Genomic DNA, 26,705 nt, shown 5'->3' on the forward strand with positions numbered 1-26,705 from the left:
GAAAAAAGGGGAACAGGTTTTTTGGCAGGTTGAAAATTTACACTTACACAGGCATCTTTTTGTTTTTTGCAATGAGAAGAGATTTAGACATTTAAAGCCTAAGATTTGTGCCTGAAGATTTGTATCAAAAAGAGACAAATATGTATTTTATAAACAGATGCGACAGAGGGTCAGGTATTCTGTGCTTATGTGACTTGAAGTAGTCAAGAATGACTTCTTTTTTCATTGCAATAATGAAAATTATACTTGTATGCATTAACTGGATCAGAAAGGAGCGTATCAGGGAAGCGGAATGACTTTACTGCTCTTGCTGTGCTTAATTGTCAAAAACTCGCTGTTATTTTTTCTCTTATATATTCCACCTTTCTTTTAAGTGAAAGGCAGATATGGGATATCTGCTCTCCCTAGTTGAAAGAGATGGTGCCATAGATGTTGAGTGAATTTATGTTCCCAACACAGATGTCATGTCTTGAACACTCCCAGGTATTTTAGACTGTTGTTCTTTCAGATATTGTAAGGGCTCAGGGTCTTACAGTGATGGAGACTATCAGTTTTAACAGTGGTGGAACTTGGAGACACTGCAGCAGTTGAGCCACAGAGACTGCTTTGGCTAGTCAAACCTAGTAGATTAAACTGTCTTTTACTGCTATTTGCTTGATGTGCATGGAAAAAGCCTGATCTGTATCCTTTAGCACTACTTCTAACATGCAGCTGAAGAGAGAACTTCAGGAAATGTGGTTGGGGTATTTACTGGCTTTGTATATTGACCTCCTTTTGTTAGCCTCCTCATTTTGTTGCTTAAGCTAATGGGCCCAAGCAACAAAATCTCATCAGAAATAGTGTATTTATTTGATTGTTTCATGGATATCAGGAATACATGTAAAATAGAGTTAAAACATGACTGCCTTAAGTTCTTAAAATTATATCCAAAATGTATCTGCTATTGTTTCTGTTGATTCCCTGTTTAAGTACAGTTCAGGAACATTTTGTCCCTCCATATATATCCAAGCATCTTAACAGCAGAGTGAAGCAAGACAGCATGATTCTTCTCTGTTTAATAATTTGCCCAGGCACTCGTATCTGAAAAGCACACAGAAATAAACATTTTAGGGAGAAAATCTAGTCTTTGTAGATAAGCTCTGGGAAAAGGGAAAGAAAAATTCCCTCTCACAAACAAGCAATTCCAGCACCACATTGTTGTTACATGTTTTGTTCTATAGTTACAATGGCCTTGGTGTTGATAACAGAGCAGAGATGGAGCAGGTAGCAAGTTTTTGTTTCTGCTGGTTGAAGAACATTAATTCTTCTGAGAAATAGGGATGATGTTGGTATAAATCACTCTTCCCAAGTTGTTGGAGTTGAACTGAGAAGCAAGAACATGGCAAATTAGTGCTCTACTTGCTTTGTCTGCCAGCCAGAAAAGTATATCTATAGAAGCAGCTAAGGAAATGTACAGAATAGAGTAAAATTCATTTCCACATCTAAAGGTAAATTCATAAGCTGAAAATTCTGTTTTCAACATCTGAATGTACTGAAATATCCTGTTTATTATATCTATACACTTAGTGACAGAACTTAAATTTCTTGTTCCCTGTTTTGTAGCAAGTATCTGTAGTAGCAAGCAGTTGAAGAGCATACTTCACCAGTAGCCTGCATGCTTTTCCTTTTTCTTTCCTGGGTCTAGCTGACTGTTAATTCAATAGAACGGAGCTGTACAAACCTCCAACACATGCAGTTCTTTGGACGTGAAAATCCACCTCCCAAAAGCTTTTGTGTTTTTTGTTAGAGAAGCCCTCTTGCTGAGAGACAGGTGAGTAGATATGAGAGGTATCTGTGTAGCCTTGGGCTTGTTTGAATAGGGAAGTAAAGGCAAATACTGGGTGAGATTAATGATGGTTTACCCCCAAGCTCTCTGCAAGCTTTTTTGAGTGTGCACGCATGATTTTGGAACCAGGCCCAGGTAAGGAGGTGACAAGGTAATTGTAGAAAGGCGCAGTGAAAGGGAAGTGAGGCTCACTTTGAGGTAGGGCATAAGAATGACCACACTCAGTCAGATCAGGTTGTTTAACCAGCAGTAGGTAAAAGTTAATGCCTAAACAATGCTGTGAAAACAAGTACTGTAGCATGTTCTCCAGATGCACTCCCAACCTTCAACCATTCCGAAGCTCAGGAGTTCCCTGGGTCAGAACTCGCTTCGCTGCACTCAGGAAAGTGTGATTCATTTGTTTTCTGTTTGTCACTTGAAATTCTGTAAACTGAAAGCATGCACCACATCCTTGTTTGCAAGGAATGAAGTACTGCGTTGCTGATTTCAATAGCTTGTGGGGGCATGTCTGAGGGCTTTTGAAGTCTCTGTTTTAAACTCTTTTGGTTTGTGTCCTTTTCCAAGTGGAAGAAAGCAGGAGAAAGTTTGAGCAGTCTTTCAACACTGAGCTATCTAGATCTCTAGATAATGCCCAGGACAAGAGAATGGAGTGTCAAGGGCTCTGCAGAGCATTGCCACAAGCTGTCAGCAGCAGGAGGGAGGGATATGGCTGTGATCCCACAAATTACAGCTGGAGGGTTAAACAAGCCAAATCTATCAAAGAGTAATTCTGCATACAATCGCTATTGCCAATTGCTCTATTTAACACGGTGCGAGTAACCAATTCGTTTCACATCTGAAGAGATCTCACTTAGAGATTTAACATTTGGATTAAAACAAATGTAAACAGATTGGATAATTCAATTAAAAATTTGGTCAAGTGTTTTCTATAGAATTAGGATTGGGAGAAAACCTGATCATTTTTAGGAGGAGAGTCATAATACTGAGGTAAAGAGTAGTAATAAAACAGATGGGAGAGACATATCAGGGACCTCACTGAATTGGTAAAACATTTTAAAAATCACATGGAATTTTATAAAAGATTGTTTACAAAGTTACTGTTTCCACTGTTATTGACAAAAACTTAATTTCAAGGTAGCATTTTGTATGATTTGTCAAAATGAATGTGAAACAATAGACCAACAGCATGAAGCACAGGTGAAACAAGAGCTTCTTTTGTTGGAGTGTGTAATCAGAGCTCAAATCTATGACACTTGAAAAGAGAAACTGTCAGTTCTGAACCACAAGATTAACATCCCTGCCTGAACTTAAAAGATGAATACCTCTTTTTAGTTATATCTTTCCTGCAGTTGAACTGTCAAGCACAGACACCTTGAAAGCCTGTTTTTCAAGAGTCTTGAAAGAGCCATCCTTAGGTTCCTGCTTTTTTTATGGAAAGAGACAGAGTCTGCAACCTAGATACAGGAATGTAGTACAGTCTAGGTGACCCTGAGATTATGGCCCATACACATTGTACAAAGAAGCGTCTTACATTTCATATAACATGCTTGATCAATTAAATTCTTGATTATTTAATTTCATCAGCATTTTAAAGAGGTCACAATTAGCTTGAATTAAAAGCATAAACTTTTTGGAGAATGTGCTGATGGCAGGTTCGAAAGCCAAAGTATGAGGCATTCCTGATATATTCAGGGACTGCAGCGATAGAACAAGGGGTAATGGGTTCACACTGAAACAGGGGAAGTTCAGGTTAGATCTAAGGCAGAAGCTCTTCCCTGTGAGGGTGCTGAGGCGCTGGCACAGGGTGCCCAGGGGAGCTGTGGCTGCCCCATCCCTGGCAGTGTTCAAGGCCAGGTTGGACACAGGAGCAACCTGCTGTAGTGTGAGGTGTCCCTGCCCGTGGCAGGGGTTGGAACTGGATGAGCTTTAAGGTCCTTTCCAACCCTAAACCATTCTATGACTCTATGATTCTACAATGTAGGCCTACTTTTTCATCCCATTAAAACTGTTTTGTAATTTGAAGTTTGTAACCTGCAAATATGCCTAAATACTAAGAACTAAAATATGTCTAAATAGTAAAATATGCCTAAACCCCACAGCTTAGAAGGGCAAAGTGCATTTCTGAACTGACTGTTGTCTTTCAGTATCCCTCCATTTAGCAGGGGTCAGAGAGAACAGAGCCAGCCTCTTCTCAGAGGTATACAATAAAAGGACAATGGGATACAGTGAAAAGATGTGATGAGGGAAGTTCCAATTGTATGTGAACAACAGTTTCCTGATGAGGGTGGTTCAGCACTTAGACCAGGTTGCTCAGCAGCTGTAGAACCTCTGGCCTTGAGGATTTTTACAATTCAGCTGGAAAAGACCCTGATCAACTTAATCTAATTGTAAAACTTGCCTTGCTTTGAGCATGACATTGGTCTCAATGATCTCTTGTGGTCACCCCTGCCTAAATTTTCTCTGTAACTATGCATGACAGAGGCTGCCACAAGATGCTGCTGCTTGTTTTGTAAGGGGCAATGTAGTTCACATACCAGATCAAATGAAGATACTGAAACAGATCAGTACACTGCACTTTGGCAATAAAGAGAAACCAAAGATTCACAGGAGGATGGAAGAAATGCCCTGGAGACAGATTCAGGAATAGATGCTTTTACAGTATTGAGCTCTTTTGGATATCAGTTGTATAAATGTATGTCTGCAGGCATGAGACTTGGTCTCTCTTCCAATTCAGTGGTAGTAGTCATAGGTCTAAATGTCCAGTCATTTTATGACTCTTTTTAAAGTGCTGTCCCAGATTGCTTCCTGTGGAAAAGAGTTGCATAGTTTAATTAGACACTTTGTTAAAAGTATTTCCTTTGATTGGTTTGAAACACTTGTCCTTTTTGTCCCCTTGCTTTTGAATTACGATGCAGGAAGACTGGAAGTTCACCATCTACCATTTTTCTACTAATGGTTATCGTGTTCAAGTCTGTCTAACTCCGATCTTTTCTAAATGAGAAAAAAAAACCCAAACCACCAAAGTATCAGTCTTTTAAGTGTTACTGTTTAGAAATGCTTTTCACATGTCAATAATGCCCTTCACCCTCTCAAACACTTCTACTGCAGCATCAACTTTCATAAGGAATGATCAGTCTGGTACTATCTGTTCCAGATGAAGTTCTACCATTTAGTTACCTGAAGGATTTCTAATGTTTCTTGTATAGTTCCACATCTCATTCCTTGCAGATCCTAGTATTTTGTGATACTGCCCTCTTACGCTGACAAAGTGGCTGACACCCAAATTATGACATTTCATAATTTCCAGTCCCAGTAGCCCATAGTAGGCCAAAAGGACAGTCTGCTCCTTACTGAAAACTCATTTCTCCAACACTCACACACTATTTTTCTGCTGGGTTACATTTTTTCTGGATAAGGTCCTGAATCCAAATTGCTGTGGGGTCTTATCTGTATTTAGGCTTGTGCAACCAAGCTAGTGGTGATGACCATCAGCACAATGACAGAGCCCTTTCTTCCACACTTGCATCCATTGAAAGAGTCTGTGAAACCAGTTACTCCTGGTAGCTGACATTCCTTTAACTACAGATGCACACTTGGCAGACACTTTTACTGAGCTTACAACAGTGATCATGATTTGCCTACTTAGTACATACACTGCTCTTTGAGGGGATTTAATAACTTCATCTAAATGTTCTTTGGTCAGCATGTCACAAGCAAAAATTTCCTGTAGGAAGTGAAAAGCAGTTAGGTTTTCTCTGGAAGTCTTTGGTACTTGTAAAGCCTGACCTGGATTTTCCAAGTAAATTGACTGAAAAATACTTTCCATTTCCCTGGCCATCTGAAGTGTGTTTGATAACCACATTTAGGACTTCCTTTAGAGTATCCTTGACTGAAAAGTGTATTCAAGTAAATCTTTATTCCCAGAAAGAATTTAAGGTTGTCTTGACATTCTTTTGAACGCAAAGACCTGTACTGTAGAAATAAATGAGATTTGTCAGAGATTGTACATGGTTCAGCCCTTACAAAGGAAGATGTGTTGCTGGGCTGTACCTCTCCTACCACAGCTCTACAGTGCTTTGCAACTGTATTCATTTTCTTTTCAGAATATTGCAAATGGCAGTAAGGATCAGCCATCCATAAATCATCAATATCATCCAAAGCCAATTAAAACATAGTTTTGCTCACTATGGAAAGCTATAAGAACTTTCAGTATGGGGGAAGGTCAGCATGTTCTGTTTTTCATAAATAAGCCTTGAGTAAAAGAGAACTTTTTACTTCTTGTTAGTATTAGTCATAGAAAGCATCTGCTCTTCTGTTTGAAAGTTCTCATTCATACATCTCTTCTGGGTTCCCTGTTCATACAATCATAGAATGGTTTGGGCTGGAAAGGACCTTAAAGCTCATCCAGTTCCAACCCCTGCCATGGGCAGGGACACCTCACACCAGAGCAGGTTGCTCCAAGCCCCTGTGTCCAACCTGGCCTTGAACACTGCCAGGGATGGGGCAGCCACAACTTCTCTGGGCACCCTGTGCCAGCACCTCAGCACCCTCACAGGGAAGAGCTTCTGCCTTAGATCTAACCTGAACTGCCCCTGTTTCAGTGTGAACCCATCACCCCTTGTTCTATTGCTGCACTCCCTGATGAAGAGTCCCTCTCCAGCATCTTGTGTTTTATGACTGCAGCCATGAACTCCAGAACTTCCCTATGTTACTGAGATAATACCTCTCCAGCATCTTCCACTTCAGTGGTGGCATTACTCAAGAGCCAGACTGGTGGATCAGCATACCTCGTGCACAGGACAAACCCAGGGCTGTGAGCTGCACCAGGGTGCCCCCATGTTCACTGCCCCTGGAGAAAGCCTGCAACCTGGAGCCAGGTGCTTTCGCTAAGGAACCTGGTGTGCAGATCTGTAAATGAATGTATGCTCTGAGTTATTTTCAGCAGCTTTGCCATACAAGTGATACATATTGGTTTGTCAGCAGCTTCCCAGAAAAGTTTTGAAACAGCAAGTTGGTTAAGGACACATACTGTTCCTGTCATCTTGTATTACCATGCACTTGCTCAATAACAGCAAACCTCTCCTCCCCAAAAAAACCCAAACTTTGTGTCAAAATCCATGAGTCAAGAACATAAATCTACAAATTGCTGCTGTTTGTCTTCCTACTACCTTCTCATAAAGAAACTGCTTAGGAAGCAATTTTTCCATGATAATCTAGAGTCAGCTGGGCTAGACACATGTCTTTGTAACATCAAATTTAGAGAAGCACAACTCCGGGGTGAACTGACATCTGTCCTCACAGCTATTTAATCCCCTGACCTAAATCTGGGGTTTTGTCACCACTGCCAACACTACTGCTATTTGCTTCTAACATGAAAAGGGGAGCTAATGTCTCTACCTGCATGCAGTTGTAAGACTGTGACAGAGTGCTGTACTCTGTTAATTACTAAAACCTGTAAACTGTTTATGTAGAAGCTGGTGCCGTTCATGATGGGGGCTTTAGACAGAGGAAGATACTGGGTTTAATATTATGAATAGCTGCAATTTAATTTGATGGGCCTTTAATATGACTTTTTTAACAGGTTTGTCTCCTTTCCACATGGTTGAGTTGCAATGGTATCGACTAGTAACTAGAAAGAAGTAACTAAATTTAGTTGATCCCTCATCTTTTTGCACCAGACGTAAGTCATCCCAAAGGCTAACATCCATTTTGTTAGGCTTAATCAGCATGATGCTCACACAAAGTAGCAGTGAGAGCCAGAAAATGATGCATTAACAAAACACAATGCGTTGTAAATTTGGAAGTAAATTCAGTGCACTTCACTGAGGCTTCAGTCAGTCTTTTCAGAACTGTGACCCTCTGCCACATTCAAGATGTGTGACTGTAGAGCTGCAGCGGTTGCCCTGAAAAGGTTTTCATCTTTATTTTGTGCATAAAATCCTAAAAATTGCCACGAAATTGTACTTGATCCTAAGGTGAGACCTCCCAGACTCCAAAGTGACAGTTGTTTCTGCATTACTCTGTTTTCATGCTGTATTCTTCTTTTTAAAGAGGCATTAAATAGTTCTGTGCTTGGATATGTTAATGCTCTATTGGAATAGCTGTAGTACAGCACACAAGCTGGGTGCTAGCTTTAGTTCCAGAGAGGAAGGTTGTGCTAGATTTGAACAGTGTGTGAGGCACCTTAGGACTTTGGAGATATCTGTTAGCATGACAAGACAGGGGTTTAGCCCTATTACTATCAGTGATGCGCAGAAATCTTCAAAATAGTTATAAATATCAAAGTCATTAAAAAATAGTCAATGCAACTAGGAACTGAGAACTGGGGATCCTGAAAGCTACTTCATGTCTCAGTCTTTTCTAATATGCACTTTGCAGCAATTGATTTCACTTGTGCAAGTTTTACCTTACAGGCATAAAGTGAAGCTTAATTGGTGTAGATCACTTTGTAAGTACTAGGAGAAAGACGCTGGGGCAGGAGAGTGCTCTTCCTCATATGGTGGTAGTTTGAGCACAGGGTAGATAAAACTTGTAGGAGTAAAATGCTGGGAAAGAAACTCTCTAAAGTTTGATCAAGTTTCCTTTAATCTGTTTCTGGTTGTTTGAATGTTTTCCCTGGCTTTCTGTGGAGCCTGCATATCTTGGTTTAATTGAAGGTCAGCCTTACATTGATGCGATAAAAGCCAACCTTGAGTATTTTCCCCGATGAAGTTGGGAAACCTCAGGAATCTCATGCAAATCACAGCTTCCCAGCAGTTTAGTCTCAGGCATACTGTGAACAAAACTGTCACCTAGACAAGAACAACTAAAGGAAAAACATCCTTCTTTCAAAGATGTCTATTGCCTATGGGCCAGTAACTTGTTATTTTGCTAAGGACTGGGAGGTAATTGCAAGCCTTCACAAATCTTTTAGGGGTTGGAACTAGATGCTCTTAAGGACCTTTCCAACCCTAATCATTCTGATTCTATGATCTCCACATATACAATGGGGATCTGATTTTGCTGGGTTTTGTTTTGTTTTGACTACGTAGTCATCTAGACTTTATTATTTAGCTTGCTTCAGCCAGAACTCCTGCCTACACATTAAATCTCACTTTGTCTAAGCTGTCTGAGCCAAGGGCCCTCCAGGAGGAGTGACTCAGGCATGGGGATGGCTGGGTTCATGTGAAAGTCCTACCCCTCTAGGCTCTGTGGGTGCAGCTGGCTCCAGGATCTTGAGCATAAACTCAAGCACAGCTACAGCATGAGATCATAGGATCACAGATTGGTTTGTGTTGGAAGGGACCTTAAGATCATCAGTTCCAACCCCCTGCCACAGGCACCAGAACTACACACAGTGCTGCAAGTGGGGTCTCACAAGAGCAGAGGCTTAATTTGCTTCATTTTCATGTGTTTTGAAGAACAAATTGTTTGATGCAAAAACCCCAGCAAACTCTGCAGGAGGCTGTCTCTCTCCTCTATTCATGCAGAAATAAGATGAATCCCACACTTTGGTATTCCTTATTTTCCATATGGTATCATTAAGCACCATTTCCTGTAGCTGTCTCTGCAAGCAGAGGTTAGTTTTGCATTCATGGGAACTGAGCCTCTGCCCAGTTAACCCGCAGGAGGGGCTGCAGAGATGTCCTTGAATGCTTTCTGCATCTCCAATTGCAGATTACAGGAAGTAAACTGGGTTTGCAATGACCAAGGTTAGCTGGAGCCAGACTCTACTTCTAATCCTGGAATTTAACAATCCTGTGTTATCGTAACGCTTCTGTAAGTAGATGTGAATGTGAGTGGAGGGAGGAGAAGGGAAATAAATGTAAACTTGGAGGAAAGGTACAGAAACACACATACACAGGAAAGTCAGTTAAAATGGAGCATGGAAAACAAAAATAGAAGCAAAAAAGGAAGTAAAACAAGAAGCAAAAAAGACATTTTGGTTTTTTTATTTGATCCTATTTGTCAAAAGGACTTGGTTCCACTGCAGCTGAGGCTGCGAGCTGGAGATACTGAGAATGAGATGCAGTGCACAAAGTGGTTTGCTCGCGTCTTCAGAGATACACATTAAGCTAGTGATACAAAGCAAGCAGATAGTGACTAGGGAGAGAGAATGAGAAAGAAGGCAAAAGAAAGGCTTAGATCAAGAAGGTGAGACTCTGCAATTTAAACCTGCCAAGGATCCTGCAATATGTCATGAGATCGTGTGGAAAATGATGCAGGTTTTGCTGAGTTTTCCTTACATTTGCTGGATTTTGACCTCGTTTTTCTTACCCACAGTCTTGGCGAGTACAGGGAATCATGGCTCCCAGAAACAGGCTGCCTGTGCCTTACTGGAAACTTGAATTTCATGCAGTCATGTGGTGGGAGAAGCAGCTTTAAGGAAACGTGGTTGGGTTGCGGTGGCTCCGAGACTCACACTGCTGGATACTGGGAAGCCTGGGTTTGTCCCCGGCACCCTGTGCAGCCTGTGAGGAGTGGAGCATGGAACTTGGTGCTTGGTGATTGTTGTTGAGACCTAAGTGGGACATGGGTATGTTCAAACCCCAGCTCTTCCTGCAGAGATGTCTCTGTCCATTTGTAGTGTGAGACAGCAACCTGCTCATCAGAAAGACAGCAGGAGTCACAACGACAAGAGGTGGTAGGGTTCCTTCTTTTCACAAAGTGTGAGTTAAAGCATCACCCAGGAAGTAAGGGGTTCCTTTGCCAGAAAGGATTTACATATTTTTCCCTTTGAATTGCAGCACTCACTAGCTATCCAATTTGCTCTTCTCCTGAGTGATAACCGGAGTGGCTGGGGTGTTCATAGGGAGCAAGCTTTTATTGCTTCTGTTTCAGGGGTATTAAATAATCATTGGATAAAACACATCCCTGAACCCTGTCTAAATGCTTGGGCTTGACTCTTGATTGAGTAGCAAAGCATTTGAATTGTGCTTATTTGACAGAGAACATGTATAAATAATAAACAGGATACAGGAATCTGGCTTGCAGTCAAAGGACATAAATCTTGTGGTCCTGGAGGTCACCATCTCCTGGGACGGAAGCAAACATCTAGCTAAAAGTACAGTTCCAAAACTATTTATGCTGACTGACCAAAATCTGTGAAAAGCAAGTTAGTTCAACATCACATTGACCTTTTCTCTCCGACAGTGGTTATCATTGATCCAGTTACCTTAATTCCCTTCTGCAAGTGCAAAGGGTTAATATAGAAACCATTTCTATGGAGTATATGGCTTTTTGTGCTACCTTAACCCATTCTAAACATTCTGCTTAATTCTTACTAATCAAATCTGTCTTCAGCTGTGCAGATTTTACACCTGCTTAAAAAAAGACAGCAAAGAAAACTGAAATATGGGCTCATCTTCAGAGGAGCTGAGCACCCGTCAGCACTGTCACCTTCTGTGGGAGCATGAATACCCATTTCTGGCAGTAAGGCTCTGTAGCAGCATGGAAGTGTTCTTTACCTGGGAGCAGGCCCTGTTCTGTTGACAGACAGAAACTTGTGAGTGATTTTAAAAGTGATTCTAAAAAATTTATTTTTAAAAATATTTTAAATTTTTGCTTTTAAAATTTTGCTCCCATGCAGTTTGAAAATGGTGCTGCAGTTGGAATTCTGGAGGTGAAGGAAATCCCATGGGAATGTTTTCATCCATCAGCTGCATAGATTCTTAGGTTCTTTTCACCACACTCCAAAAAAAGCAGCAGCTTAGACTGATTTTTTGTTGTTTTTTTTTTTTTTTTTATTAAATTGGTCCTTTTTTAGCACTTAAAACCAGAGAAAAACAAAATAAGGACCCAAGTTATTTGCAAAACCTTTTGAGACCAGAGACTTGTACATTTTGGAATGGAAAGAGAAAAAAAACCCAACCCAAACCAAAACCTCCTGCAACCAACCCACCCAAACCCCACATTAATGGTACTATTAAGAATGTTTCAGCTGAGAAGTCAACTGTGTATAGTACAATCACTCGTAAAGCTGAGGAGCTGCAGGTAGAAGAGTTGCAGAGCTCTGATGTGGGGAGTAATAAAAAGATGAAAGGCTTGGACAGCTAGAAGGCCCAAGATTTGCTGAGTTTTATGGGATGTAATGGTGAGCTCCTGCAGTTCAGTTTAGCTTGCAGTCTTCCTTTACAGTTCTACATCTGATAATTCAGTTATGAAAATGAACTCTCCCACGTAGAAGAGAATGCTTGCACTCTTGTTCTGATAAGAGATTCCTACATCCCCACCAAGTCACTTCAACATCAGGGGCCATGTGCTTCTCCTCATTCCCGAAGTTGAGCCCACTGAAGCTATCTCGGGTTTGTCAGCACGTGCTGGTATTTCCTGCTCAGTTGGAGCCAGTGCCTTCCAGTACTGCTTCAGAGCAACTCCTTTGACTGACCTGGATATTCTGTGGATTTCATTGCTACAAATTCAGAAGCTTTCTTTACACACACATATTAAAATGTAATGATAGAGGCCCTAGCTTTTAACCTATTATTGATCAGAGAGACAGGGAAAAACTATGAAAGAGAGGACTAACTTAGCTGATAGGCAATACAATTGGTGATTTTGCATAGCTGGGAGTGAGCATCATTTAGTTGCTGTGGAGTACTCACAGGAAAATATAATACAAAATCAGAGTAGTCTGTGGCTAAGTTTCACAGTATGTTAGAGATTGGAAGGGACCTCAAAAGATCATCTAGTCCAATCCCCCTGCCGGAGCAGGAACACCTAGATAAGGTTACACAGGAACATGTCCAGGCGGGTTTTGAATGTCTCCAGAGAAGGAGACTCCACAACCTCTCTGGGCAGCCTGTTTGGGAGGATGACGGTAGAATAAAAGTGATGGAAATGCTGTTCACTCTCCCCTCCTTTCTTTGCCAAATGCTGTAATGTGATCATCTTTTTCACTTATGGATATAGCCCAAATTCCATCTTCAGTTATTTAAGTGTAAATTCCTTTAGTCATGGTTTCATCGTGTTATAAGCAAAGGTTTGCTCTTAGAACAGCAAATCCTTGAGCACTGTTTCTAAAATAGAGTACACTGGAACATGTCTGCACAGCCTTTTTATATAAGACCCCATTCTGATGACAAGGGAATGCTTGGATGCTTTATTAGTCACTTTTCTGTGTTTGTAATGGGATGTAATACCAGTATAGGAAAGTCCACAATTAAAATAAGCCTGAATTTGTTTGGGCTGAGAAAACATCCACTCTACTGGCACATTCCTGGGTGACCAGAGCTGCATAAGCTTTGGGTCAGCTGGAGTTGTATAAACTAGAACAGTTCAGTGCTTGTAAAATTCTCTGTTTATACAGGGGTCTCCATGTGGAAAAATCATTAAACCCTTTCACAAGTTGTCTTTTTACACAGAAATCAGTTACCTAGTAATGGAAGTCTTCATTCCAAAGAAGACCTATCTGGTAATGGAAGTCTTCATTCTAAACAGAGACAAATGTATTTGGAAAGAGAGAAAAAGAAATAATTCCAAATGTTTTCTGAGCGAGTTTGATTTGTTCTTTTAATGGGCCTGTGAAGACGTCCATGGTATGGCAGAAAACTGGTCTGACATTTCCTCCTGAAAACTCATGTACATGAAGGCAAAGATGCGTATTAAGATGCAATAGATGCATTGTAACAGTCCTCATTTGAAAGTGGGGTTTTCAAAGCAGAGTTCTTTGTTCTAGCACATATCATATCATTGATGGATTCCAAATGCTTTGGATTCAGAAAGCCTTGGGCAGAAAGCCTTGGGCAGAAAGCCTCCTGGGCAGCTGGGTGATACAAAATCACACGGTTTGTAGTGTGAGCTTCTCCATGTGTGTACTCTAGAAGAGCTTTCAGCTTTTAAGTGGACTTATCAGTAAGTTTCCTAAGCCTTGAACTTTGGTCTTCAATGCACTAGTAAATCTGGGATTAAAGGTAAAATTCTGCCTAAAATGACACAGGGCTGTGTGCCCCCTCTGTTTACCTCAGGCTTTGCAGACTTCTCTGCAGTGAAACCTTAGGGAAACACCTTCTAGTTGATCTATCTTACTTGATTTTTAGATACTGGTATTGCTTCCTAGTCTCTCCAGTCACCAACAGATCAAATCTCTGTGTTTGCATTCACTTCTTTTTAATTCAGGAAGATGTAGCTCTAATTCCAAAACAAAATCTCTCTTGTTTCCATTGTAAAGAATTTAATTTGGCATTTTTCCGCCTATAGTGCTTTATTTAACATATGGCTCATTGTAACAGAGACAGTTATATATAACCTGTACTTTAGGGAACTCTTCCTCACTGTGTTCGATGATCACCACTTCCAGATAGGGCACTGAGGATCATGCTGAGGTGGGAAGGGAGTGCAGGAGGGCTCATGTCCGAGCTCCTGCTCAATGCAGGGTCGGCCAGGAGCTCAGCTGAGGTTGGTCAGGGCTTTGTCCACCCTGAGCATCCCTTGTTTCAGTTTCCCCCCAGTGGCTCTCACCCTCCTGGCGTGCACCATCATAAAGGGCCTGGCTCCGTCTCCTCCAAAACATCCTTGCAGATGCTTATCACATCCATCCCAAGAGGAAGCAGCCTCAAGCTGCACCAGGGCAGGTTTAGATGGAGCTGAGGAACAATTCCTTCCCCAGAGGGTGCTCAGGCATTGGAACAGGCTGCCCAGGGCAGGGCTGGAGTCACCATCCCTGCAAGTATTCACACACCGTGGAGATGAGGCCTCAGTGCCATGGGTTAGTGGTGGCCTTGGCAGGGCTGGGGTAAGAGTTGGGTTGGATGAGCTTAAAGGGCTTTTCCAGCCTGGTTGGTCCTGTAAGCATGACCAGCAGGTCGAAGGAGAGGATCCTGCCGCTCTACTCTGCTCTCATGAGACCCCACTTGCAGCACTGTCTGCAGTGCTGGTGTCCCCAAAATAAGAAGGACATCGAGCTTTTGGAGCAAGTCCAAAGGAGGCCACAAGGATGATGAGGGGCTGGAGCACTCCTGTACAGAGACAGGCTGAGAACATTGGGGCTGTTCAGCCTGGAGAAGAGAAGCTGCATGGAGACCTCAGAGCAGCTTCCAATGTCTGAAGGGAGGTACAGGGATGCTGGAGAGGGACTCTTCATTGGAGACTGCAGCGATAGGACAAGGGGTGAGGGGTTCACACTGAAACAGAGGACATTCAGGTTAGATCTAAGGCAGAAGCTCTTCCCTGTGAGAGCGCTGAGGCACTGGCACAGAGTGCCCAGAGAAGCTGTGGCTGCCCCATCCCTGGCAGTGTTCAAGGCCAGGTTGGACACAGGGGCTTGGAGCAGCCTGCTCCAGTGGAAGGTGTCCCTGCCCATGACAGGGAGCTGGAACTGGATGAACTTTAAGGTCCTTTCCAACCCAAACCAGTCTGGGATTCTGTGATTCTTGATCCTCTCCCCAGCGTGAGCAGGGCCCTTTCCCTCAGTCTGTCCTCCCATGGATCCTGCTTCACATCACCTCAACCAATGGTGTGTTTCTTGTGTGGATAGGCCCAAAAAAAGGTGCAGTATTTCAGCATGGTCTAGAGAACTGTAAATGTTTTACTAGTAATTAAGTGACCAGAATGAGATGCATAGGCTCAGAAGAGGAACAGTTACCAGCTGACACAGATTTAAGGGCATGAGACGTAAAAAGGTTCAAAGAAACTCTGTCTGAGAGTAACAGAGTTCTGTCAGAACCTTTTGTAACTGTCTGCAGATAATGCACTTATGCATAGAATCATAGAATGGTTAGGGTTGGAAAGGACCTTAAGATCATCTAGTTATGTGTCTTGAGACTTCAGTACCCACAAATCTCAGTGGAGTGCTTTTCTCTGACCATCACATTCATCCAAAAACAACTGGCTCATGGAAGCACACTAGAGACGCACAGGTTGAGAGGATTAATCCCATTTCCTTGGCATATAGAACTTGTGAGTCATTGCCACTACTTGTTTGAGCAGTATTAAATGTAAGCATCTTAGTTGTATCTATACACCCACACTGGAGTTTTTATATAAGATTCAAATGTGCCTGATTAACATAAGAAAACCCAGTGCATATTTGTGGAGCAGGTACAAGCAGTGTCTCATCTCTTCCTGAACAAAAGTTTAATACATTCCCACAAAGTGACTTAATCCAACCTTTTTGCTACTTATTATATGATTGTAAAGGGATATAAATGAAAGATAAAAAGGTTCAAGGAATGCAGTGTAATTATTAGTTCATATTCCAAAAGGGTAGGAAGTTTACAAAGAGAAAAGCTGCATCACTCCCTACCAACAACCAATTTGCACACATGCATTTGTTTTAAGAACTGTGCTGTAAAACTAAAGCTGAAGTACATATAGCAGGTACAATGCAGGAGTGTGATGTGACAGGACCTGCAGCTCCTGTTTTGACTTGGAGATTTAAATTGAAGTGAATTGAAAGTAAATGTAAAGGCAAAGGATTTCAATGTTACGGGGCAGAACCCTGTTGAAAAGGGGGAATAGCACCTTGGCAGGATATGAATGATGCTAGGAGTCCTCAACTCATGCCATGAATTTTATTACCTCAGTTACAATTTAGTCAAGTATGTATGGAACAAAGAGGAATTACTCACTTTCTACAGAAAAAAGAACAGGAATTATGATAAGTGCTTCCTGGTAAGAGGACACCATGAGGTGACAGGATGTGAACTGGATCTGGGTAATAAAACTTGGGTGCGCACACACATGTGCATGTATAGCAGGGACTGTATGTATGCTTTTGCGTGGCTGTTTGGAAGGTCTCACCTTTTCCATGGGGATCTTTTGCTCAGCTGAGAGTTGGTTGGATTTGTTTGTTCTCATTTGCCTTAGAAACAAAACCTGCGCATTTTTAAGTTATTTCCCAAAGGGATTTTTCAGGAAGTGTTGGTTAGAGGCAGGATTCCTGATGTGAGAGAGTTCTCCCAAGGTTTTGCTAGTTCTTTTTTTTCTTGCTGCAATTGTTCTGAGACAGGGAAAGATCGGACTTGATGATCTTAAAGGTCTTTTGCAACCCAGCTGACTCTCTGATAAAGTGATTTGTGGGATGAAATTCTTTAGCCCTGCAGACAGTGTCTCAGGTGTGCAAACTGGCACAGCTTTTCAGAAGCAAAGAAAACTCCAGCCAGCCTTTGAGGCCAGATACAAGGTCGGGCTCAAACTGATCCTACCTTTCATACATAATGCAGTATGTGCACAAAGTCTGCCTAAATGGAAAAGATTTGATTTAGCTGTGCTAAATCAAATTCATAACCTTTGTTAATCTAACATAATTCAAACCTTTATTCATAAGGTTTTCTTAACAGGACAGGAGCAAGTGATGCCAGTTTATGTCGTCTTTAAACCATCTAAGTGTGCTTACAGCCCACAGTGACTCTATTAGGCAAGAAAGTGGGTCATTCTTGTTTGATTGCTGAAGTGAAGCAGTGGTTACAGGGCAAGAAGTGTGTGCGGCAGCAGAGTGGTTTCTACATACCAGCAATCTGAGTCAGGTAGAAGTGATTATCTCATTTTTTCCTGTCATGTTTTCTTCTGAAGAGCTGGTGGATTGCACCCAGTTAGTGATGCTTTGAGCAGGAGGTGGGATGAAGTTACATCCCACCACCCCTTCAGCAGGGATCCCTCCATTAGAAGTTAAATTAGTCAAGTACATGAACGTTTTAATTGTGGAAACTGGTAAAGATCCATCCAGCTGTGGTGAAAAATAGCTTGTTTTTTTTTTAAGCACAGAAACCAGCCTTTTGGGAGCTCTCTTTGAAGTTCTTAAAAAAAATACATTCAGGGATCTTCCAGAAGGAAACGCTGACCATCATTAGCAGCACAGGCTGCTAATTCCTAGAGGTACTCTTCAACTGCCCTCAAATGTGGGGTTCACATCCATCAACGGGTGTCTGCTGCTCCCTTCAGACCGTTCCCGGTATGATCACGCATTGGAACATGCTGCCCAGGGCAGTGCTGCAGTCACTCTCCCTGCAAGTGTTCACACACCGTGGAAACAAGCCCCTCAGTGCCATGGGTTAGTGGTGGCCTTGGCAGTACTGGGAGCGGTTGGGCTGGATGATCTTAAAGGGCTTTCTATAATTCTACTAGATAAAAAGAACTACTAGTCAGAAATTAACAGCGTTCCATTCTTTTGCACTAGTTTTCAGGTGGGAAGAGGGGAAGAACCCTAAAGATAGTTCAGCAGATAGTTGGTGGAAGTTTCTGTATAGCAGCAAAGGATGTTTTTGTGTTAGAAATGCTCAGTAACACAATGATCTTAATAAGCGAGATAAATGCTACTTCAAGTTACTTCTTTAGCTGTCAGGTTCAATAGCCAGAACTGAGGAAAAAAGATCTTAGAGCAAAGGCTGTGGAAAACCTGGGAATTAATTCAAGCTTCCAGAGTGCAGAGTTTGGTTAAGTGAATCCAGTGCTGTGATTCAGTTCTTCACATACAAAACAAACAAGCTTTTGTACCACAATCAAGGCCAGACTGGCCCAAGGTTTTCCTTAATCTACAGACGAGGGACAACACAACTGGATTTTACACACCTAAACACCTGCATATGCAATGTTTAGTGTACACAGGTGTACATGTGTGTTGAACAGCTCCCTAATCTCAGCTGGAGTTAAGTACACTCCTTAAAAAGAACAAACAACATCTTGGTGAAAACACAGACCTGGTTATTTCACTGACAAGGACACCTGTAGGGAGAAAATCCAGCCATATGAGTTACTATTTTGTGTTTGGGGTGTAACATGGGACATGGGTTTAGCTGGTCTGAGAAGGCTTTTTAAAATAGATGAAAAGAGGAGATTTAAAAGGTTATTTCATGCATCTTCTATTATGCATGTTCTTTCTGTAGAGAGAGAAATTAAGCTTCTGAAAAGTGACTCTGTATCTGTCTCCCAGTGACAGAACCTGCTGAGACAACAGCAAATACAAACACGAGGCTTCCATGCGGTGCTACTGCTTTATTATTTCCTCACACACAAGGTAAGCAAAATGGTTAAGGAAGAACAGCGGAACAGATCTGATGGCGCACTTCATTCCATGTGCCTCATAACAGCAAGGCTCCCAAAGAAGAAAACTTACTCTGGTTTTTTTTTAAGGGGAAAGAACATATCAGTATTTTTCCAAAACTCTTACACAGTTACTTTCTTTGGGTGAATCTGAATTCTCAAAGCTCTCCCTGCAGCTCTCACATACACACAGTGCATTGTCAGTGCTGTCCTCCCTGGGCTCATTGTGCTCCTACTAGTAGAAAAGAAACAAAACCAAGTCAAGTTTCCATTTTTCACACCAGCGTCTCAGCACTCCAAGGAAAAAAAAACCCACATCAGCCTTGAGGTTAACCTGCTCAGATGTGACAGAAGGCTCCTCCTGTTCACACGCATCTATACATCCATTGCCGTGTAGCGCAATACATCGCTGAGGTATGTTGAGTTTGGCTGTTGTCGCCTTGCTGCCTTTTTTATGTTATTATTTTTAATCCCTATAAGTTTGGGTTTATCATTCCCATTCCTTGGCACTCGATGATGTAGGTATCTTTATTGGGATCGTCCTCTTCTGATTTTGTCACAGTAAATTTGGCCTAGAAAAGGATTAGAAATAGACCACTACTGAAGTTAACAGACATAAGGTTAAATATTCAGTGTCTGATGCCAAATAAATGTATTGCCAGGTGTTTATGTCTATTACAGCTTTGACTGATCTCATTAAAAAACACTTCAATAAAGGTGGTGAAAGTCATCTAGCCAAGCTAAATGCATTTAACTATAAAGTAGATTCACTTTCTACAGGTAAACCCCCATATAAACATTGTAGGAATTATTTTATCATCCTTGGCGTATATCATGGAGGGGATGGAGAGGGTGTAGCCTTTTATGTCAATGAGCAGCTAGAGTGTATGGAATTCTGCCTGTCAATGGATGATGGACCAACCAAGAGCTTGTGGGTCAGGATTAAAGGAAGAGCAGCAGGAGTGTATGTCACTGTAGGGGTCTGCTACAGGGCACCCAATCAGATACAGACACTTAGGAGCAGCCTTGCAATTGCAGGCCCTTGTTCTCATGGGGGACTTAAACCACCCTGATATCTGTTGGAGCGACAGTACGGCCCGGCACAAGCAATCCAGGAGGTTCCTTGATTGTATGGAAGACAACTTCCTTCTGCAAGTAACAGAGGAACCTACAAGGAGAGGTGCCATGCTTGAGCTCGTGCTCACCAACAGGGAAGGGCTCACTGGAAATGTGATGCTCCAGGGCAGCCTTTGTTGCAGCAATCATGAGATGGTCGAATTTGAGATCCTCAGGACAGTGAGAAGAGCGTGCAGCAAGCTCACTGCCCTGGACTTCAACAGAGCAGACTTTGGCTTCTTCAGGAACCTGCTTAGTAAGGTTCCATGGGATATAGCCCTAGAGGGCAGGGGGGCCCAAGACTCTTGGTTGATATTCAAGGATCACCTGCTACAAGCTCAGGAACATCATGTCCTGACAAGAAGGAAATGGGACAGGAAGGCCAGGAGGCCTCCGTGGATGGATAAGGAGCTGCTGACCAAACTCAAAGGAAAACAAGACGCTTACAAGAGATGGAAGAGAGGACAGCTGGCGTGGGAGGAATACATTGTCCAGAAAGCTAGGTATCGGGTCAGGAAGATAGAATTAAATCTGACCAGAGATATCAGAGAATGTCAGGGAAGGGCTTCTATAGGCATATTGCCAACAAAAGAGAGACTAGGGATAGTGTTTCCTTCTGGAGTGGGCCCACAAGAGACTTGGCTACCCTGGACTTGGAGAAAAGACCATTCTTGTTCAACATCTTTGTCAGTGACATGGACAGTGGGATTGAGGTGCCCTCAGGAAGTCTGTGATGGCACCAAGCTGTGTGGTGCGGTCAACACGCTGGAGGGAAGGGCTGGGATCCAGAGGGACCTGGACACGCTGGAGAGGTGGCCAATGCCAACCTCATGGAGTTTTACCATGCCAAGTGCAAGGTCCTACACCTGGGTCGGAGCAATCCCAGGCACAGCTGCAGGTTGGGCAGAGAAGAGATTCAGAGCAGCCCTGCGGAGAAAGACTTGGGGGTGCTGGTGGATGAGAAAATAAACATGAGCCGGCAGTGTGCGCTTGCAGCCCAGAAAGCCCCCGTGTGCTGGGCTCCATCAATAGGAGTGTGAGCAGCAGTCGAGGGAGGGGATCCTGCCCCTCTGCTCTCATGAGACCCCACTTGCAGCACTGTCTGCAGTGCTGGTGTCAACATACAAAGGACATGGAGCTGTTGGAGCAGGTCCAGAGGAGGCCACGAGGATGATCAGGGGCTGGAGCACTCCTGTACAGACAGGCTGAGAACACTGAGGCTGTTCAGCCTGGAGAAGAGAAGCTGTGTGGAGACCTCAGAGCAGCTTCCAGTGTCTGAAGGGGGCTCCAAGGATGCTGGAGAGGGACTCTTCATCAGGGACTGTAGCAATAGGACAAGGGGTGATGGGTTCACACTGAACCAGGGGAAGCTCAGGTTAGATCTAAGGCAGAAGCTCTTCCCTGTGAAGGTGCTGAGGTGCTGGCACAGGGTGCCCAGAGAAGCTATGGCTGCCCCATCCCTGGCAGTGTTTAAGGCCAGGTTGGACAGGGCTTGGAGCAACCTGCTCTAGTGGAAGGTGTCCCTGCCTGTGGCAGGGGATTGGAACTGGATGAGCTTAAGCTCCTTTCCAACCCAAACCATTGATTCTATGATTCTGTAATCAAGTTCAGTTCACAATGCCTGCTGAACTGCATTGCCTTGTTACTTGAAGATACCCAATAGGTAAAACTTCCCAAACTTTTGGACTCACCTTTGTCAGCTGCTCTGCAAAGTGTATGGCCGTCTGAGTATGAAGTGTAATTGGTCCACTTTTCACTCTGGACACCCCTTTTGCTAGTGCCATAAAAATGATCAGCTGAAAGGGAGGGAAAGGTAATTATTAAGTAACTCTTCCGATCATAGGAACTTACTGATTTAAAAAAAAAGGAAAAGTCTGTAGATGTAGAAATGTGCTCTGCCAAGTTTCATGGAAGGTCATCTTGATGCTGAGTGTTGAGTGATTTAAGGCTCAAGAAGCTTGGAAGTGGTAACTGCAATGCTTATTACAGAAGGGCTGCTAATTTTCCACAGTGGAGTTTGCCACTGAACTCCCATCACTACATTCAACTTTGCTCTCCCCTACCCTCCTGCACCCAGACTCCAGATTGGAGCTTACCTTTGTGGAGAGAAAAGCTCACGAAAAGGTTTTTGAATTCTAGCACTTTCTGGTCACACATTCACCAGACAGCTATTTAAAAGATACTTGATTTACAAGCAGCACCATGACAAGGACTTGGTAAAGTATGAGTTATAAACCCTGAGCAGCTCCCATATGTATTGATTTTAGTTGTAGCATGTTTCTACCAATTGTACTGCGCATACTTTGGGAAAAGCAGGATGGGGCCAAGACCTAAATGCTTCCTATCATACTACACAACAGTAACTTGCATCCAGGTGTTTACAGCTGAGAGGTAATGTCACCCAACCTAGAGCAGCCCGATTCTCATCAGGCTGTGCTGTTGAAAATAAGGAAGTGCAGGTTCTTAGTTCCCAAATGAAGTTAGGTGAGCAAGACAAACAGGAGCACCTCCTAGACATTCTGTTCTCTAATAGCTGCACTTAGTATCATTCTTCATGTGTAACCAGGAGCTATTTTTAACCCTCCTACAAGGAATGACAAATAAAAGGAAATTCCTACCTCTTTCTTCCATACCTAGGAAGAGTTACAAGAAAGGAAAATTCAAGGGTGTTGGTGCAAAGCCAGGTGCACCTGTGGTTCCTAAGAACTGTATGTTATTTGCTAATCCCAGTGATGTTGTGACCACACCTGGAAACCTCCTAAAACTTCTAATTATCAAACAATGATAATTAGAGATAGAGTCCACATTTCTATTTCTATTAGAGATAGAATCCACATTTCATTCTTTCTCTGTTCAGATTTATATTCTTTACAAGTAATACAGACATGTTCTTGCTACTACAACTTCATGCAAACACACACACAGGAGCCTTACTTGATCTTGCAGAGAATCATCCACAGTTCCACCATGTTTAAGATTCCTAAGCAGCATCTCGGCTGCTTCAATGCCAACCTTGTCAGAATTCTTTCCTAACAGGCAAATCCAGGAGATTAGGATGCTGCCAATCATTATTTATCATTTTTAAAATACAGAAGGGGAAAAAAAAAGCAAGAATATATCAACTTTTTAAACCTTATTTCTATGTTTTTGCCTCAAATATCTGCTTAAAAGACCCTCCCATCTGAAGATGACATATAGTTCATACTTCTTAAGCACTGGAAAGAAAGTAGCCCCACTCAGAGAAACATTTTATTCAAACTACTTGAAACCAAGATTGCTCTGGTCCTTTTCATCTAGATACACATCTAGATTCACTGTTGAACAAAAACTTCACATGTAAATCACAAAGACTTTATGTTTTTAAAGTCCAGAAAATTTTCTACTCAGTGATCCTTAACAGTCTATTCTGATAAAAGGTAAGTTGAATAATTTTGTTATCCTGTTACTCTGCAGAGCAGCTTAGTAGAAAGTGTAAGATTCCATTTACTGTAAATGCTTAAAATCCACTCATTTCCACTGTCCTTTATTATTAAACAACATCCATTTAAAAATGCAACACTCAAAGCATCAGCTATTTGAACAGCTTATACTTAAGATTCCTATTTGTTAATAGTACATGAAGTTAAACCCCAAAGAGGTATACTTAATGGAATTCTTACCTCTCTTGCCAAGTGACGACCCAGCTAACAAACAACCTGTTGAAGTCTCTGCAACAACACTAAGCAGAAACCCCAGAATCAATATTAAGAACAAAATCACTTGCATTACAGTTTATCAGCTATGTAATCACAACCTAGCTAATCAACCGGTAAGATTACACATATCAATAGGGAGTTTGGGCTCATCTTACATGATTCCACTTCCAGTCCCAAAGGCTTGATCGTCAGGTTCTCGAACAGGCTGAATGTTAATGTAAAGATCTCTGATTTCTTTTCTGATGCATCTCACTGCTGCTGCTGACATCTCTTTCGCCAGCTAACAAAAGGTAAAAACAGTCATTAAATTACAGAACTAATGTTTTTTCTTTCAGTTGCATTACAGCGAATTATGACAGTGAACCACTGAAAGAAGGGGCTACTTTATTAACTAGAAAAACAAACGACTGTTATAAACTCCTACAAGCAAGCACTGAACGTCATCTCTTCTGAGAATTTTCCCACAAAACTAAGGTAACATGAAATGCTGGAAAAAAATACAATTATAATGATGTATGTAGAGGCTTCGATATCCATAGAAATTCATCTTTTTTCCAGTCATAGCAGGAAAGACCTGATTTTAGTCTTGATTATCCCAAGACATAGACTAGAAAAAAGCCCCAAATGAACAAATGAAGTAACCCACCCCACAACTGTTATGTACAGGATATACTCTATAAAATATAATATATAAAATAATAGTTTTAAATCACAGGCGGGGGGGGGGCTTATCCCATACTTGTGATTCGATCATAGCCAATATTCATAGGTTTGGAGATTTTAAGACCAAAACTAGCAGTCCACAGCTCTTCAAAAAGTAACTCAGCTTCTCCTCTTCCTTCCTCTACTAATTGCTAGGCTGTGTTTGAGAAGGTGCCTTAAGGAGATCCTGCCACTCATTCTCTGCGAACACAGGCAGGACAGGAATAATAGAAAGGAGGGGATATAAAGAAGCAAATTCCTATTTTATCTTTGGCTAACCTACCTTTGACTTGTTCTGTCTAATACCCTTAGCAATGGTTGAAAAATTTGATGCAGTCTGATCTCTGCCTATTACATTGCATGATAAATCCCATAAATCTCTGAAAAAGGGCCATGATTTCACATTTAAAATAATCCACCTTAATATGAATGACATGTAAATGAGATATGAGATACCTGTCAATATATGCTAAAGACTTTTGAACAGTCACGTGAAAGATCAAAGATACCATCCTCATTTCCTGTTCTAGCTGATACCATATTGCTATGCAAGATATGCATTTCAGAAATGTCCAACAGCTTGACTGATTGAAACCATTTAATAAGGCTACTTAGTTTGTATGTGAAACACTGCAAAATACAGGAAGAATAGAGGTACGTTAAGTAGATTGCATGCAATTTTATATAGATACATGAAGTTGGATACTATCAGAGCTATTCTGAGCACTTACTTTTATAGGCAGTGCTCCAGCAACAAACGCTCTTCCGTATATCTTTGTCACTGTGCCACGTTCTGTTAAGTTTATTGGGCTCAACTCTTTGACTGGTGCCATCTGGATTACAACTTCACCACCTCCCTGCGGATAGTAGCCCCTATTTAGAAAGAGTCATCAGATATAATTAAAGTGATCTTTATCACAAGGAAACCAAGAAAAAGGAAGGCTCTTCATGTATTTCATCATACATTTTTATGTTCTCTGTTACTATACATATGAATTTACCTGATGTGCCTTAGAAATCTTTATAATAGAATTACATTCTCTGACAGTATTACCTCATAACACACATCTTAACTACCTAACGCCAACATAATTGGCATTGCCATACAGTAATGTACTGCCTGTTCAGCACGCACTTGCCTTAGGGGTAGACCACAGGAAACAATAAACAGCAGCTGAAGTCTCAGCAATGAAAAAACGTCAGGGAAGAACCATGCCACATTTATCACATGGTGACAGTGCATCCAGGGGCATCTAATGCAGATCAGTTATATATTATAAAATCATCCCTCAGCTTGATGGAGGGCACCTTGTGTGTGTGCCTCTGTGCTCACAAACTCGTTCAGCAAGACCTGCCACTGCCACATGTCTCCATAACTCACCTCTTCTTTATGTCGCAATTAAAGGTGAAATTGAACTTTTCAACCACTGGCTTGAAAACCTGAAAACCAAGCAGATATAAAACCACAGAGTGAATCTGTTTTGCATTTGTAATTCCCCACTGTTTTATGCAGTCTTTCAAAAAAAAAAAAAAAAAAAAAAAAGAAGAAAAAATTTAACACAAAAATTTCAGTTACATTATAAAAATAAAGAGAGCCAGTGTCATCCATGCAGCTAATCTGACATTCTTCACACTTCATTCTGAATGATACCTTGTGTAAAAGTATTTTCTTATGGAAAGAGGAAAAGAAGTTCTTAACAATTCATTGCACTTCTAGAACAAAGAATGTATTTTAAATGAAGTTTTCCTTAGTAACTGAAAGCAAACGGACTAGTTAAAAGCAAAAGCTAGGGAATCCCATGAAACACTGGCTGCTCTCTACATGAAGTACACTAATACTGTTACATTCCCATGACTAATTCCATAGTTACAAATAAACTTGCAGTAAGAGGAACAGAAGTACAGTAGTTACATTTATATATATGCATGAAAGATGCACCAAGCCAAAGAAACTTTTCCCTACCATGACTGTGTAGTCTATCTGAGGAGCCATCTCAGCATTAGTCCCACCTTTTAAATGAAGTTCTGATGGAGAAGCAGCAAACAGCACACAGGGCATTGCTACCTGCATCAGGAGACACACACTCCTAAAAAGAATCACAGGACAGTTAAATGTTGTGCAGTCATCCTCCATACAATTCCACAGAATATCAAAGGTGAAGGATTTTCCAGAGCCTTTACGTATTTGATTTTCAACATTATCTACAAGCTTGGTCTCAAAAAACAGTAATTTAAAACCTCATGTCCTTAGCAAGCCTAAATATGGAGGGTTTTGTTTCATAATAATTGTGTCTTTAATACTCCTGTCTGAATAAAAGTCATGCAGCTTACTTAGTGATGGGACTGTGAGAAAAATAGGCTTACCTAGCAGACTGCAAAACCAGGAAAGGCTTAGGCAGCAATTTTAACGT

At 41.7% G+C, this 26,705-nt stretch overlaps 1 protein-coding gene and 1 long non-coding RNA gene across 2 annotated transcripts in view; one reads left to right on the top strand and one right to left on the bottom strand.

The window, feature by feature from the left end:
• Positions 1-18,746, top strand: LOC133225995 (uncharacterized). Its single transcript, XR_009729345.1, has 3 exons — positions 1-1,810; positions 11,108-11,309; positions 18,625-18,746. It is a non-coding gene; the product is annotated as an uncharacterized LOC133225995 (long non-coding RNA).
• RTCA (RNA 3'-terminal phosphate cyclase) overlaps positions 18,719-26,705 on the bottom strand; it is a 10,818-nt gene continuing 2,831 nt past the window's right edge. The window contains exons 4-11 of the mRNA XM_061379016.1: positions 26,258-26,381; positions 25,676-25,734; positions 25,026-25,167; positions 23,748-23,872; positions 23,557-23,615; positions 22,832-22,926; positions 21,589-21,693; positions 18,719-19,353 (exon numbers count right to left, since the gene is read on the bottom strand). Coding sequence (XP_061235000.1) covers positions 19,255-19,353; positions 21,589-21,693; positions 22,832-22,926; positions 23,557-23,615; positions 23,748-23,872; positions 25,026-25,167; positions 25,676-25,734; positions 26,258-26,381 — 808 coding nt within the window. The 3' untranslated portion in view covers positions 18,719-19,254. The remainder of the gene's footprint in view (positions 19,354-21,588; positions 21,694-22,831; positions 22,927-23,556; positions 23,616-23,747; positions 23,873-25,025; positions 25,168-25,675; positions 25,735-26,257; positions 26,382-26,705) is intronic.

The sequence above is a fragment of the Neopsephotus bourkii genome, unplaced genomic scaffold, assembly GCF_033783945.1.
Source record: "Neopsephotus bourkii isolate Nb327-2 ecotype Australia unplaced genomic scaffold, CSIRO-AGI_Nbou_v1 NB_1768, whole genome shotgun sequence".
Lineage (NCBI taxonomy): Eukaryota > Metazoa > Chordata > Aves > Psittaciformes > Psittacidae > Neopsephotus > Neopsephotus bourkii.